At 33.2% G+C, this 16,549-nt stretch overlaps 1 protein-coding gene across 2 annotated transcripts in view; it reads left to right on the top strand.

The window, feature by feature from the left end:
* The first annotated feature begins 244 nt into the window (after window positions 1-244).
* The window catches only part of Larp4B (La-related protein 4B), a 327,432-nt gene continuing 311,127 nt past the window's right edge, over window positions 245-16,549 (top strand). For both annotated transcript variants that reach the window (XM_085815337.1, XM_085815336.1), the window contains exon 1: window positions 245-484. In XM_085815337.1, coding sequence (XP_085671463.1) covers window positions 260-484 — 225 coding nt within the window. In that variant the 5' untranslated portion in view covers window positions 245-259. The remainder of the gene's footprint in view (window positions 485-16,549) is intronic.

The following is a 16,549-nucleotide window of genomic DNA, read 5'->3' as shown; positions in this document are numbered from 1 at the left end:
TTCGATTAATAAATACCAGGATGTTAAAATATCCCATTCAACAGATGAATGCATGCATCGCCAGCTTGCTGGATAAGGATGCACCTGTTGCTTTGTACATACACGTATCGTGATCGCTTTTCTCTAACGAATAAGAGGAAGAAAAGGGGCATTTGGCGGCATTTGGCGATGCGGGTTGGCGACGTAGCGGAATCTTCCATCCTCTCAATCCGGTCGGTTAGCAGGTGGCAGTAGTTGGTCTGTCAGCCATCGCTAAACGATGAAATGGAGTCGATCTACCTCTGGTGCTTGTGGGCACACGGAGGTCTCAGCTTCCACAGCCGGTAGCTTCCGCAACGTCTATCCAAGGCGGCCGCATCACCACCATCCTCCTCCCCATCACCACGGAGGCGGCTCGACCGCTGCCCACAGGTCGGAGTGGACAGAAGCACAGGATACGTACATCTGTTGCGCTTACAGTCCTCGATGTTTCATCATCCAGAAGGTGAGAGCAACTCCGCTATTGTTGTTTATATCTGCGACAGGATACTCCCCCTAACCCCTCCCCGTGCAACGTGTAGGCTTTGCCGCAGCAGATGAATACGAGCGGTGAAGCCTACCATACGGTGAGGAGCATTCCGCGTTTGGGACTATCCTGTGGGCAAGATAATGCCTTTACTGTCATCCCATGCCACGTTCGTAAGGATACTCGAATTTGGGATTTGTTAAAAATGAAAATTCTTCCTCTAGTTAGTGTTTCTAACCTTTGACAGGCTCACCATATGGTAGGTCTCTCGCTGAAATATATCTTTTACTGTATCTAACTTATGAATACCTGTTGCTGGTTTTTGGGTTGGATCATCAAGATTGACCATTTGTCTTAATAATTATATTTTATTTTAGCTTTTTTAATTTTAGCCTTTTGCCATGACTGTTTAATATACTTAACATCGCAATGTTTCTTTAAATTTACAGCTATCAAACTGTGTAAAGTAAAATAAAATCAGAATTAATCAGTTCAATTGAAACCTGCCTAACAGATTTCGTTCTGCATAAAAAACATCACAGTATTAATAAACATGTTCTATTACGTTCCAGTAGGCCACTTTCTTAATACAATTTATTAGAAGAATGTACTTAGAATCTGACATAATTCTAATGTTTAACTGTTATAAATAGCATTCTTTTTTATATTTTTTGTTTCTCTTAAAACCCACTTAATGATGTTAATGTAATGGACGTAATACAAAATTTCAAATTTCGTGCTAACTAGTATTAGTTGGCACATAAATTTTATTTAAAAATGAGTTGTATATTGCCATATTTTGTTTTAGTAAAAACACTAATAGCACAGAATTGCTTAGATGATATGCAATATGTTACACTACGCAACAATATGTGACTGAGAAATAGTTCATTTATTATTTTTTTTTTGTTGCAAAAAATAAGATATTATATGATTATTGAATAATATTATATGATTCTTCACATCTTATAAATTCTTGAATGTTATACATTCGTTTCTGTTTATGCAACACTAAAAACTAAATTTTAAACATTTTGATTCTTCTTTCTTGGGCCAGAATGTTAAAAATATTATCTTTCTTAAAAATGGAATATTTTTAATTACGTATTAAATCACTAAACTTATCCTGTTTGAAATAACGTCTTTTAATTTCGAGTATCTATTGAAAATATACATCCTTTTTGAAAGTTTTATCCCACCTTATGGATAGTTAAAACAGATGCAATTTATAGCTTCATATAGGTGAAAAATACTAAGTATTATTTGAATTTGTTTTTTCAAAGTAATGTAACTTCTGTCAGAATAAAACATTTATTATTACTGCAGTACTAATCTCAATAGAATTACCACATGTAGCTTCTAAAATCCAAGCTTCTCAAACTGAAAATTATAATATTGACACTTATCTTAATATGAACATATGGTATATTTAATCTTAAATATGAACATATGGTATATTTAAGCACATTTTTTATATTAATTTATTTTATGTTCATTAAATGTTTAAAGGCTTATGAGTAACTATATACCAAAATCCTTACTAATAACCATAGTTTTTTTATCTAATCAGTCTATATACTTAATTATAAAATTCGAAATGCAGGAAAATTAATGGTAATAATGTTAAATTATTGTTAAATATGCATATTTTAAATTGCAGGTTTTAGCTAAAGCTTCTGTTAGCTCAAAAAGATTTCAGACTTTTATGGAAGCATCTTATTTAAAAATAATTTAATGCATAAATTCCTACACTGGTGCATAAGCACCAGTTACTATAATTTGTAAAATATGTATTAAAGCAATGTCTCAAATATTTTGGAAAAACCACCATATGGAATAAAATAATTAAATTTAATTTCGCGTCGTTGCGCATAGTTGTAAATACAAATTTTTTAAAATATTTTCCTTTAAGCAACATATTATTTTGAATTCAGTACTATATATATATATATATATAGCATATTATTTTGAATTAAAATGCATAGCATATTATATTTTATTAGTTATTATGCATAGCACATTATTTTTAAATACATGTTATATATAACATATTATTTGAAATTACATAGTACACAGATAGTATATGTAATTACTATTTGAAATTAAATAACATACTTTACCAGTTATTTAGAGTATAATGCTAAAAATAACAATATACTATGTTATTCTATAAATATAATTAAAAAGTAGAGCAAGATTTGATTTAGTTAGAAACTAAAATCTATTAATATTGACACAAAGCTATTTTTGTCTCCGTAATAACAAATTTTAATTTAGCAGACATGCATTATTTAAGTTGTGAATTTTAATATAAATGTTTTATAAGTCCCATTAAATTAAACGATTTTATGAAAGAAATCTGAATCTTAAAAAACATACTCATTACCACTGTTTTGGATTAATCAATGCCTAAAATAATAACTAAAGACAATGAAGGCATCCACTGCATAAAAACTTTCATTCGTTATTTCGAAAAGTCGATTCGCCTCGTTGTTTATTTCTTCCCAGTTCGTCAGCCCGGGGTTTTGAAAGATTCTCTACCATATGGCGAGAAAGCTCGACTAGTTCTGCACCCTGCGGACGTGTGGGGGCGTTGCGGGCGCTTTTCCTGCCCCAATCTCGAAGATCTGATGGATCGCTGTGCACTCCAAACGCGGGGGTGGCATATGCATGGACAAAACTGAATCTTTTGCTATTTTTGACCAATCGATTAATCTAATCTACTGGGAGTGAGAAGCCATTAAAAAAAGCAATTACTGGTTTCCATTAAAGGACAGCAGATTTGGATTCTAATTGCGATATAAAGCGAAGAGAGAGCGTAAAATGTTTCGTATTATTTTATTGCATATCGGGATACACCGAAAGGTCAACTGGTCGCTAAGTCCTCTTTATAGAATAGCTTTTCAGCTGATAATTTTTCAATCTCACTGCTTAGCGAAGGCCATATTTAGCCATATTTTATCCATTCCATTCCCTTTCTGTTGTAAGAGAAGCAAAATGTATAGATGAAATCTGAATGATATAATAAATTACTTAATATATTATAACTTTTCGTGTTATGAGATAAGAAGCTTTTTGACATGGGAAACAACCGAAGTTCGTGTTTTTAAGCAAATTTAAAACCTTTTGTTGTCTTATGTTGCTTTTGTATATAGCACAAATATTTGACAAGTGGTTTTTTTAAAATTTATGTACCTCCCAGTCTTGTAAAATTTGCGTCTTTGTGTGATAGGCATATTTTAATACTCAAATTCGTATATACCGATTTCATTATTGAAGATCAATTTACAATGAGTTGAAAGTAACAAAAATTATAAACTTTTATTTTTATCATTCATAAAATTACGATTATATATGTACACAGTCCAGTCACATTAATGTGACCATCTGTCAAAAGCCAGAATAACCACCTTTCGCAGAGCGGACTGCTGCGAGACGTGCAGGAAGAGAGTCACATAGGTCCCTGAAGGTGTTCTCTGGGATGTTGAGCCATGCCGACTCTAATGCCGTGGCCAGCTGCGCTAGATTACGCGGTTGAGGATCCATGGCGCGAACAACTCGATCGAGATGGTCCCACAGATGCTCGATTGGGTTTAAGTCAGGTGAGTTTGCTGGCCAGGGGAGGACGGTAAACTCATCCTGGTGCTCTTCGAACCACGCACGTACACTGGCAGCTGTATGGCACCTCCCATTGTCCTGCTGGAAGATGCCATCATCCTGAGGAAAAAAATGCGCATGTAGGGGTGAACATGGTCCGCAAGGACAGATGCGTACTTGTATTGATCCATTGTGCCTTCCACAATGATCAGTGAACCTAGAGAATGCCAGGAAAACATTCCCCAGACCATAATGCTCCCGCCTCCAGCTTGGACCGTTCCGGCAATGGTTGCAGGGTGGTTCCTTTCAGAGGTTTCACGCCTTATACGTCAACGTCCATCTGTCCGATGGAGCATAAAACGTGATTCATCCGAAAACGCAACCTGTCGCCACTCAGTGGACGTCCAGCTGCTGTACTGGCGTGCAAATTCTAGCCTTCGCCGTCGATGAACAGCAGTCAGCATAGGTGCACGAACTAGGCGTCTGCTTCGGAGGCCCAGACGCAGCAATGTTCGCTGAATAGTACTTTGGGAGACACTTTTGGTAGCCCCTTGGTTCATTTTGGTGGTCAGTTGCTCAACGGTAGCCCGTCTATCTGCCCGAACGCATCTCCGCGACCGTCGTTCGCCTCTGTCATCTATGGCCCGTGGTGCACCACATTTGCCACGTCGCTGATTTTGGACAGTCCCATTTTGCCATGCACGGTACACTTTTACCACGGCGGCACGCGAACAGTTCACAAACTCAGCCGTTTCGGAAATGCTTCCACCCTTGGCCCGAAAGCCAATGATCATGCCCTTTTGGAAGTCGGATAAATCGCTTCGTTTCTGCATTACGCCAACGATTGAAATGTTTTCCGAAGCCCTCACACACCCTTTATATACGCTCAACTGCACTGTGCTGCCACCTGCCTTCTGTGATTGGTTATTTAACTCTGACATGGAAAGTACGTGGTGGTCACATTAATGTGACTGGACTGTGTATTTTCTAAATAAATTTCATATTAATGCGCGGGGCACTAGACTCAGCGAAATATTACTTTTCCCATGAAAGAAGCTAATTGTGAACTCATGGAAATCTCAAAAGTTCTTTCTTTAAATACTTATACATTTAATTCCTGAGAAAAATTTTATCACTTTGTTCTGCCACTACATGCCATTTTCGAACTCCGTATAGAAATCCGTAAAAAAATCCGAACATTTCGATTGTTAACTTTCAGCAGATGATTCTTGAAACTTTGGTTATGATTACTTAATAAAGTACATTTATATAATTTGACATTTGAAAACATCATTACGCTCTGACTTGAACTTTCCATATTGTAATTTTAGCAAAATCGAGAAAGAAAAATCCGTTGATATTAAAAAAGAATGAAGATGTATTTATGAGTAAATTCTTTAAAATACTGAAAAAAAGGAAAAAAAAAACTATCTCCGATAAGCTTTTGCTTCAAATTAGAAATCAAACATAATTTTACCAGTAACATACTCTAAATAAATCATACTAACAAACTGTAAACAGTACAACTAACATTTAGGAAAAGCTACAGCCTTCTATTTAGCATAGATTTTATAGAAGACTCTATCGAATTCGAGGGCAAATAGGCAGATATTACTCCTCATCAGATGGAAAAAAAAAAAAATTGCATCAGGACCGAATTTTGTTTTTTATTCCTGATGAAGAGACTTGTTTGGCTCGAAATCGATAGGATCTTAACTTAAATCTACGCGAAATACAAGGTTGTTGCTTTGCCTAATTTTATAGTTTAGAACTAAAATTATAGATTTATGTAAAATTCAAGCCTAAATTTGCATTACATTTTTGAATTATATATACAAATAAATTTGCATTACATATACTGATTGACTATAAACGATCATAAATAACCAGAAATGATACGTTTCTTAATTCTCGTGGATATTTAAAACAGGGAAATGTGCTGGTCACAACAGATATTGTAGATTTTATTAGTTGTCTTAAAAGTTTTAACACAATCTCAAAAATTATGTGTGGTCCAGATAAACTAACCGACCAGCTATCTAGAACAAAAGAGGCAATCGATAAAAAAGTTGATTTAAATTCTTGTTCCTTGCATATTTGTTCTTACCTTCCTAACTCAGATGATCTGCTAGGTTCTTTAAAGCACGGCCAACTGGAAAAACATGGCCTGGTTAGCTACAGAGTGACGTCACGGAAGGCGTCTGAGTCTTCCGCGACTTTGCTTTGGGTTTTAATATGCGCGTTTCGTTAAATGTTTAGATTCTTTTGTTTTAAATAATGCATAGTAATTAAATTTTCAGAGATTTACGGAAACACGTATATAAAAGGTCGTTTATACATTTATAGTTAAAATTGATAGTTTCAGGGGTATTATTTTAAGAAATATTCATGAAATTTTCTAGCCAATGTTTGACGATATTTTGTACTATTATTTTTATACCGCATGGTAATGACATTTTAAGATTTGCTGAAAAACAAAGTTTTAAAATAAATAAAGATTGCTATTTATTAACATAAATAAATCTTTACAGTTTGATTGTTCTTACTTCCACTAAATACTAAAATAAAATTCTTTAATAAATACACCGAAAAATATATTTACAAAATTTACTGTTGCACTGATCCCGAATTTTGCAGGTTTATTTTCGCAGATGTGAAGGAAAATGGAAGGAAAGGATTCCAAAGTATAAATAATTAACCGACAAAATATAAACCCTCTTTAACCAATTAAAAGACATAAAAACGATTTTTATTACCTTATCACAATATAATTATTTAATAATAATTACTGCGGTTTTTAATTTTAAGAATAACTTGAATGAACTATCAGTAATATATCCAATGCTTTACTACAGAGCTTTCAAAAAGTATGCAAATGTATTATGTATTCCTTTCAGTAATTACCTAACAGAAAGAAATGGAGATCAAAAGTTGCAGAAAAATTAAAATTTCCTTAAATGCTCTTGGAATTTTCCAAAATAAATTAAATAAAGCGTAATTTTGTGCTGCATTATAGCAAGCGAATTATTACTAATGTAATGATATCTTTATAATCTGATAAAAAAGAAATCATAAAAGCCTGAACAGATGATGCTTCAATACTTTCAAGATTCTTAGGAAAGTCTTTTTTTTTTTTTTTTAACCTTTCTATGTCACCTTTTTTCAATCGAACCTCATCAATATATATATTCACGAATTGTTAATGCCCCAGTAAATTTTTAACGTTACTTTTTACATACTTGTAATTAGCTTCATTTGTTCATTAATACATTAAGCTTTAACAGGCCTAGGAGTTTTCAGAAATGGTCAATGCATGGAAGGCAGATTAGTTGACTGTTCTAGAGGCAACTATAACAAGCAGCTTACTTAATGTATAGCGATTTGATTTTACTTGATTTAGGTTACTATAGCAAAACACACTAGGGTATTAATGCCCTTGCAGCCAGCCCCTTCGACCGGATTCGAACTCAGGTCGAAACTACCAGTGTTCAGCGATTTTACCGCTCTGTGGCCGGTGGGATAATGTGTAACGAATAAGCAAAGACTAGTACCTTCTAGCCATTTTACTTTTATTACACATCTTATTTTGTTCCAAAATAAAATGTTCTGTTCCTCAAGTAAGATTCTCAAATGATTTTTATTCAACGTATGCTTCCTAGTTATATAATGGTAAGTCATAGTTCGAATTTAATGTTTTTAATTACTATGCTTTTGACATAGCTATAAATGTTTTCAAATTCAGTCCATAAAGTAAGTTTAGTATTTCCATTTAATATATTTTTACATACTCCCATTTCAACAGCTTCTTGTCCAAGAGACACTGCTGTATTCAAATGAAGTGATAGTTAATTACATTTCCCAACTTTAGGCTGTGGATTAAAACTGAGCAATAAAATATTATTTCCATCAGCAGATTTTATGTCAAATTAAATCTGAATCATCTGAAATGTTTAGCTTATAATGAAGAAGAAACATCCTCAAAAGATGCAAAAGATTTTGTCCTTTTTCAAAAATTGATTAAAAATATGTTTATCCGTATTGGCTCTTTTTTCCTCTGTGCTCATCCTCGAAGATGTCGGATTATCAGATAAGTATTTTGGACAATCAGAAAAAATGCATGGATAAGCATCGTTTATAATTTAGGGTACCCTTTACAAACTTAAACAACAATGCCTTCATCTTTTGATAAATAATCATACCGAATGATATCATCTTCTCAAAAATATTTCTCACATACAACGGTCACTCGCACTTTAAGTTCTTTTTATCCCGTTTTAATGTATCTTTTGGAAATCCCGTTTTAATGTATCTTTTGGAAACTTGAATATCTGTATATATTCACTGGTTTTAACGTAATTCGATTTGCAAACTGAAACGCAACACCGTGCAGGCATGAAAGTAGACTTAACTCATTTTAGCTCTACATAGAAGTCGATAGCTATATTTATTAACAAATACTAAAGAAATAAGTAAACTTAACTGCCAGAGTGAACTTAAAAACCAAAACAGCATAACTGCTTTACTTAAATTACTTAAATTTAGTAATAAAAAATACATGAACAATGAAAAAAACACAGTGCAACGTGAATGAACAGCACACAAACTAACTTAGGAATTCTTCGCTTTACAGTGTCCACAGAGAAGCGCGAAGGGTGAAAGTTCAGACGCCTTTCGTGACGTCAAATCACGTGACTTTGAAGCTGACCAGGGCATCTATTCACGATGGTCACGCTTAAAGTCGCTCAGACGGTATAGTGGTTAGGGAAGGTAAACCGCTGAGTTGGCTTCCGACCCAGGTATAGACCCAGGTATATCCATGCAGAATTGGTTAACAACTCGGCGGGAGTCAACGACTAGCTACCAGACCGCAGCCCTGGGCAGCCCCAGCTGAGCAGAAGACATTTATAAAATGAAAAAAAGAGATATGCATGCGCATACAAGGCACTTGAAGAAGAGTACAACAATGTACAAAGAAATATATACATGTGCATACAAGGCACTTGAAGAAGAGTACAATCAAAATATATGTATATACATATAAATACAAATCATATATATATATATACACACACTTACATACATAGATATTCCGAAACAAATAAAAGTATACATACTCTCACTCATATTGATATATACACCCATACATATACATTATCATGATAGTTAAAATTTACGAGAAGCATGCAATTGAGAGACGCGTGATCCTTAGTATAAATTAGGTACCATAAATAAAAGATATAAACATGTACAGATACATTACAGCATTCAGATACAGTGTTTCCGCTGGGTAACTCTGTTACTTTGTAGATTCTGGAACCAATTTGGCCAGAATCTGGCTCCTGGTTGCTTGAGGCTGTTAAGTGCTGTGTGTGGGCAGGAGAACACAAAATGATCTGGATGACCCTCCTCCCCACGTCAGCAGCATTAGATCCCCTATCGTCAGCAGCATTAGAGACATTCCAACACACATTCCAGCTTCGCAAAGACCCTCACTCATCTGGGTACCCGCTCATACGGCAATAGAAGGAAATGAGAGAGCAGATGTTGTCGCAAAGGAAGCAGCGGATTCATCCACTTTGCGAGAAGTGGTTAGAGAAGCCTACTATGGTACCGAAAGGCCCGGGTTCGAATCCTGGGTAAGACATGGATGTTTGCAAATGTATAGTGTCGGTGCGGTATAGCGGCACTCTAAATATGCGGCGAGCCGAAAGTCTTCTCGTGTGAATTGGTGGGTGAGGAGAGGGGTGGGAGATCCCCGGAACCCCTCCCCCCGGGGTGCTCTTCCTCAAAATTGGGGGTGGAAAATAGAAGTCCAACCTCTCTTCGGTGTAGGCTCTGGCAACCGTTACTCCATGTAATATGGACAAGACAACAACAACAAGTGCCTTAAAGATCCCGATACTTTATATTTTGCTCTTTATTCAAACGACAAAAATGACACTGAAGATTTATTATTTTATTCTTATCTCTGTAAGTGGCTTTCATTTTAAGGCGGATGATTTGGTTTGCAAAGAAAGCAAAATTGTATGCAAAAGAAAGTGAAAATTATAATTGATGCTATACATTGCAGTTTTTTGTAAATGTTACATAAATTTAGTTTTTATACTGCTCTCATAAATGCATATGTTTGAAGAGAAGTATTAAAAAATTTTAAACTTCAAAGTCTATTAAAATAAGTCTTAATATATTAATCTTATTCTTTTAAAGGATAATAGAAACTTTAAAGGACTAAAACTAATACTTTAAAGATAATTTTTTTAAGTTTTAATTTTTAAATCTTGAAATAATTAAGAAATTAAAGGCTAGATATGAAAATATATTTTTTAAATCTAAACAGTTCCTTTTAACGTTTTTGCATAAGAAAATTATCCGACATAATCCTATAAAAATACTGAATGTTATTATGAATGAAATGCATTTTTATTTAAATCAATCAGATTAAAAAGTTAAAAAAATAATATGCTCCATCTGTTGCTTTCAAATACTTAGTTTGTTAATGTAAAACAGACAGATCCAATTTCAGACATAAATAAGTTACATTTTGCCGACTGGCAACAGATTCGGACGAAAAGTGAAACAACGCATTTACAGTAGGAGATGCAAAATCTCTTTTCGGGATAACAGCCCTTATGGGTTATTATATACTGCAAAGATTTAATTTTATATCCAAGAGAATATATTGATCTACTTTCCAACAATCAACAATCAATATGATATTTAAGCCTCCTTCCCTGAGGTAAAAATTGTACTCATACAGGTATTTTCCTGGTATTTTTTTTCTGGTGGGGAATTTTTGAACTTCTGGTTTCACATAAAATAAATTCCCATAACCTCCTTTACACGATTACCAGGTTTAAAATCATTTGGTCCAGCAGTTTTCCTTTTATAACTATTTCAAAGTAAGAACTTTAATTATAACCACCCTGTATATTTCTGCTTTCATTTGTATCGAAATCGAATTCAATGCTTTTAGATCAGCAGTCGAGGCCTTTAAGAAATTTAACGATTGGTTATCTATCTAAATTAGCTTTTGTAATGCTTCTAACAAGAAGGGTTGCACCTAAATATTTCGAATCTGCTCGTGCTTTTTGAAACAAAATATTTGTACTAATTGCTTGAACCAAGTTCCTATAAGTTTTGGAATAATTTTTGATTAGTTTAGGGCTGGGTTTCTCTATTTAGAAAGAAAAATAGAAGCTTATGCCCATGTACAAATATTTCATTTCCTTTTCCAACTGGGCAAATTTTAACATTCTAACAATATATAACAATAGAATCATAATTGCAATAATAAATTTAATGTGAATCTTGATGCTTCGATGTAAATTGATTATATATGCATTCGTATATTTGCTCTTGCATGTAACATATGAAGCAATTACTTAAAGAAGCCCTATGATTATAAGCCATATGTCATGCATTACTGAATTTATTCTTGTGTCTAACTTATGGTAACAACACTACATATAATTTCCCTATTCCTCCTTCGTTTTATAGCGGTTACTGTCTTTTTAGCCTTAACCCTTTCCGACAGGCTACCTTTCAAAGTCGGAGTTTTGATAAAAAAAAACAGTCTAGTTAAGCCTAGAGGAAGGTAGTCTAGTTAGGCCTAGAGGTAGGCAGTCTAGTTAGGCCTAGAGAAGTACACAACTAAAATTTTATGAAGATAGCACTTATCGTTTTAATTCTGTGGGTGTCCCCAGAGTGGCACACTTTGTTTATTTAAATTTAATAATAATGTTTTGTTAAATTTAGAGATGTTAAACTTGCATAGTATATTAATAAACTCAGAAGATGTCTTCCTCTTAAACGTCTTCCAAAAATCACGAAACATAAAACAAAGTTTAAATGAAACTACATAAAATAGCAAACTGAGTCTTTTAACATTATCATCTACATTTCTTACATTCTCAACTCGAAACATTTTATCCATGAGTCTACAAATTTTTGAAATATACCACAGTTCTACATCCCGAACCTATAAATTGCAAATCATGCTAAATTTCTTAAGAGAGGAAAACCAGAAGGTATAACATCTCTTTGCTAAAAAAAAAAAAAAAAAAAAAAAAAAAAAAAAAAAAAAATTAGGACAAACATATATAAGAAATTATTAAATTTGCACCTTTTTCATAAAAATTACACAAGGGCCGTAAAAAATCGCCAAACTACTGTTGATGCCAATAATAATTATGGTAACCCTATTGCAAGAAAGGAAACATAATTGTTAATAACTATCTAAGATTATTGTTTTAGTTTACATGAAAGGTTAATTTCATGTAAATAAAGTTTTTTGTTATTATAATTTATAAATTAAAGGCTAAAAGTAACTGAAATTAAACAGGAGATAAATAATGCTTCCTTTTGCGATATTTTCTTTTATGACGTTCAATAAAGTTTCGTCGATCGTTCTGGAACAGCGATTAAGAAGAAACATTCATTCAATCTGTGCATAATCTGCCAAAAACACATTGTGTCGGAAGAACCCGTAAAACGCTATACTTTCTTCTACTGAAAAGGCTTTCGTCAACTTCAATAATTTTGCCCCATCTGCCAATTTTCAAGTTAGGCCGAGTAAATAAAGTTGCGGCACACACCTCACCCATCTGACTGTTCCTGTCTACAGTTGTATAGTGGTACGTCTTCAGTTGGAGTTCACAAAATTCAATAGATGTCATCTCCTGACACCAAAAATAGATGAACCTAACGGTTGTAAGGAAGAGGATTTTCGATCCTTCGAACCAATTTTGACTTCTTAATCCTTTCTTCTCATTATAAGTTTCTTTCCTGCACCGCCATTTCGCTACTGAGTTACTGCTAAAGCATAATTTCATCTCGTTGTTCGAAAATAATTTTCTTTATAGAAAATTATTCCCTTTCGATCCCCTTCCCTTTCGATGCCTGTTCTTTGAAAAATTCTACTGTGGACTTTTCATCACTGGGCAATTCCCAAATTGTTAAATCCATCGCGTTATTAGATTAAAAAAAAATTAAACTAGTATTTCAACGGCTACTTATAAATATAGAACTATCTAAATTTACGCACTTCGGCACATTCGCTGGATATGGCGCACGGTTTAAATGGGCAAGTTTGTAAGATTTGGTGCTTTTGCGTATATATTTTCGCTACAATTTTTTACGGTTCCTAAAACGAAATAGTACCAAGAAAAGTTTAAATAATAATCGACTAAGACACAATTTGAAAATTCAGCATTAAATTCTAAAATATAATTCATGCAGAAACAGAAAATATACCATACTTAAAATCAAAACATGTGATTAATGGCAATGCATTTTAACATATTTTAATGAATTAAATAAACAAACATTTTAAATAGTTAACAATTTTCAGGAAATTTCAAAGAATATCTATGCGCAATTGCACTGATGAAAATGTGTATATCTAAGAACTTTTCTCAGATGTGTCTTAATAAAGGAACTGAAGCAATAACAGTTTTTTTGAATTAGTTTCCTAAAAACAAACTTAATGGGTCATTCTACCCAGACATCCAACCGTTTAGAATTTCTGTGCCCCACAGCCTATTTAAGAAGACTACATACAGATTTTAACCCTTTCCTGCACGCTACCTTTTAATAGTAATTTACAGTATACAAGTCGGAGTTCTGATAAAAAAAAAAAGTAGGCAATCTAATTAGGCCTAGATGAGTATACAAGTGAAATTTTGTGAAGACAGCAATTATCGTTTTAATCCTGTGGGTGCGCCCAAAGGGGCACACTGCTTGAATAGAGCTTCGAAAAGAGTGTTGAAAGGAGCATTGTTGTCAATGAACTGACCGATGAGATGCGGAGAAACAAAGAATACAGATTCTCAGTTGTCCTAGATTACCGGTGAGCCCGGTCTGGGCACACCTAGGGTTCGCCGCTTGATTTTAGGCAAGATTTCAAGGTAAAAATTTAAAACTAATATAGAATAAGGAGATTAGCATAGAGCCAAAATATAACATAGAAATTTCTGTTCAAACAATTCCTTTTATACCCTAAAAAATTCTGGAAGATTTCTTTGAAAAATGAGGGTTATAAAAAAACTAAACATGGCTAAAATATATGGACTCGTTTGTGTTGAGCTGCCACCTACTATAAATAAAAAAGGTTCAGAGTAACCTATAATAACCTATAAATTCTTTTTCATTCAATTTTTCTGTGCGTACAGAAGGAAATTTTTAGGTGTGTCCAGACCGGACACACTGTGCCGCAAAGGGTTAATGGTCCTCATTTATCTTCATCAAAATGACAAGAATTATTAACTTTTTACTGTTCAGTATTTAAAATGCTATTTTGTTGCATTCAGATTATGTGTATGCGAAAACCCTTTTCGATAATTTTTGTTCAACGAGATTCAAAGTTCTTTACTGAATTTAATAAGAATAATATAGCATTAATGGCACATTTTTAGCATATGATAAGAAGGTTGCTGCATTAGAGTTATGATTCACCTGTTAAAATATTAAAATGTTAGTTAAAAGTATTTTCGTTCCTTTGTTAAAGATTTAGATTCTAAAAACAGTTCCTACACGATAATATTAACTACTAAAGGCGGTTAACAATTTTTAGTTACACTATGACTTGGATTTTGATAAAAATGAACGTGTAAAAAAGTATTACTATATGAAAAAAATATAAATTATTGGATTGTAAAAATTATTAGGAATAATGGAATTTAAATTTCAAAGTTGTGAGCCGATAAGCTAGTATGTATGTAGACGTAGCTGAAGCCAGGTTAGCAATTTGATATGTAAATGTGTTCCAGCTGTTACAACAATAGTTCAACATGTAGAATGTATAATGGTTTAAAAAGCTGCTCAGCTTCCTTTTACAATAACAGGTTAAATAGGCGCGCGTGTGTAATGAATGAAATGTACAGGATTTATTCTCTTTTATCTGTATTTTCTTTTCCCGTAAGTGAATAAGATTTTAAATCAGTGTTCCAATATTGATGAGAGTCTAAATAATTGTTTCATTAGTCTGTGTTCATAATATAGTCTTTTGTAAATTGTTCGCATTTTGCAGTTGCGATGAACATATGCTACTGTCGAAGATTTTAAAATAGTTAAAAATTCATTAATTTGGGAGAAACTTCAGAGTTAAAATAACGCAAGATTTTATATGCAGAGTTCTTTCCTAACGCTATCATTCTGCATATTCCATACGAATGTTACGTTTAATTAATATTTCATTACCCAGACTCCTCCATTTAAACTTTTATCATATCTAGTCTTCTTTATTATATATTTAGCATCACGAATGTCAGTGTTTTTAGCCCTAAAGGATTATTAGTCTCAAAATGCGATTTTGCGTCGAATCGCTGTAAATGCGTTGTTTCACTTTTCATTCGATGTCTGCTGCCATTCTGCAAAATATGATGATGATGATGTTTCTGCTGCCATTCTGCAAAATATAAGCTATATATCCTTCACATTAAATCTGTCTATTGTGGAATACAGAAACTAAGCTGTATGGAAGCATAAGATGCAATTCTTAAGAATATTCGTTTCTTTCCTTTGAAACGAATTGATTTAAATAATAAAAATATATTGAATTCATGATCTATCTAAGTAAAAATTATAAATATTTTAACAGAATGACGTTGTATAACTTTTATTATTTATTTCACATTTTGTAAAACTTTAATGAATTTTTGTTAAAAAACTCAACGACTTGAAAGCTAGCAGTAGCAACTCTGTACGGAAAAAAACATTTTTATCTCCAAAGTGTGAGACTGTCTATCGGAAATTCTAAAAATATGCTATTTTTAAATATTTTGTGATTTTGCTGTCGAATTTAATTTTATGTAACGTAAGTTTGAATTGTGTGATATTTAAGAAATAAAATTGGCACACAAAACGTTAATAATAAAAGGAAAAAAAAAACGTTTTGTAAGCCATCTTACTAAGAAAACCGAACAATGATATGATAAATTGAGAAAAGACAGAAAAATGTTGAAAAAAAATGTATGCCAAGACTTTAACAATGCATTGCGAATTCTAAACATATGCTGCTATGCTGTTTTAAATTTTTTGTGACTTTGCTGTTGAATTTTATATTGAACGATACTTAGTAATGAAGCTAAAAAGGAAAAAAATGGGTTATTAAGGGTGAGTGCAATAGCAGACTGGTAGACTGCGAGCTCACCGACAGAGTAAAAAACTTTAACAAAACTTTAAGTACTAACCGTTAAAATATGAAACATTTCAGATTTTTTTCATCAGTAGTAAATTCTTCAATAGTCTTTGAAGAATCAAAACCATGATTGTGTGTTGTTTTCCAATCTGCTTCATTAGATTTATATTTTGTCATGAAAATTCTCCCACAGAGGCATAAACCTGTAGTTTCTAAAACCGTTTTGGATCGCGAAAGGCTAATTTCGGGCATTTTCTATTCGCAGCACACTATTTTATATTTAATAATTATACTTGCGTTTTTTCTCCGAA

The sequence above is a fragment of the Stegodyphus dumicola genome, chromosome 4 (assembly GCF_044657685.1).
Source record: "Stegodyphus dumicola isolate Sdum_Otavi_A_Nest chromosome 4, ASM4465768v1".
NCBI classification, from domain to species: domain Eukaryota; kingdom Metazoa; phylum Arthropoda; class Arachnida; order Araneae; family Eresidae; genus Stegodyphus; species Stegodyphus dumicola.
Note: the sequence above shows the minus strand (reverse complement) of the source record. Positions and strands in the feature narration are given on the sequence as shown.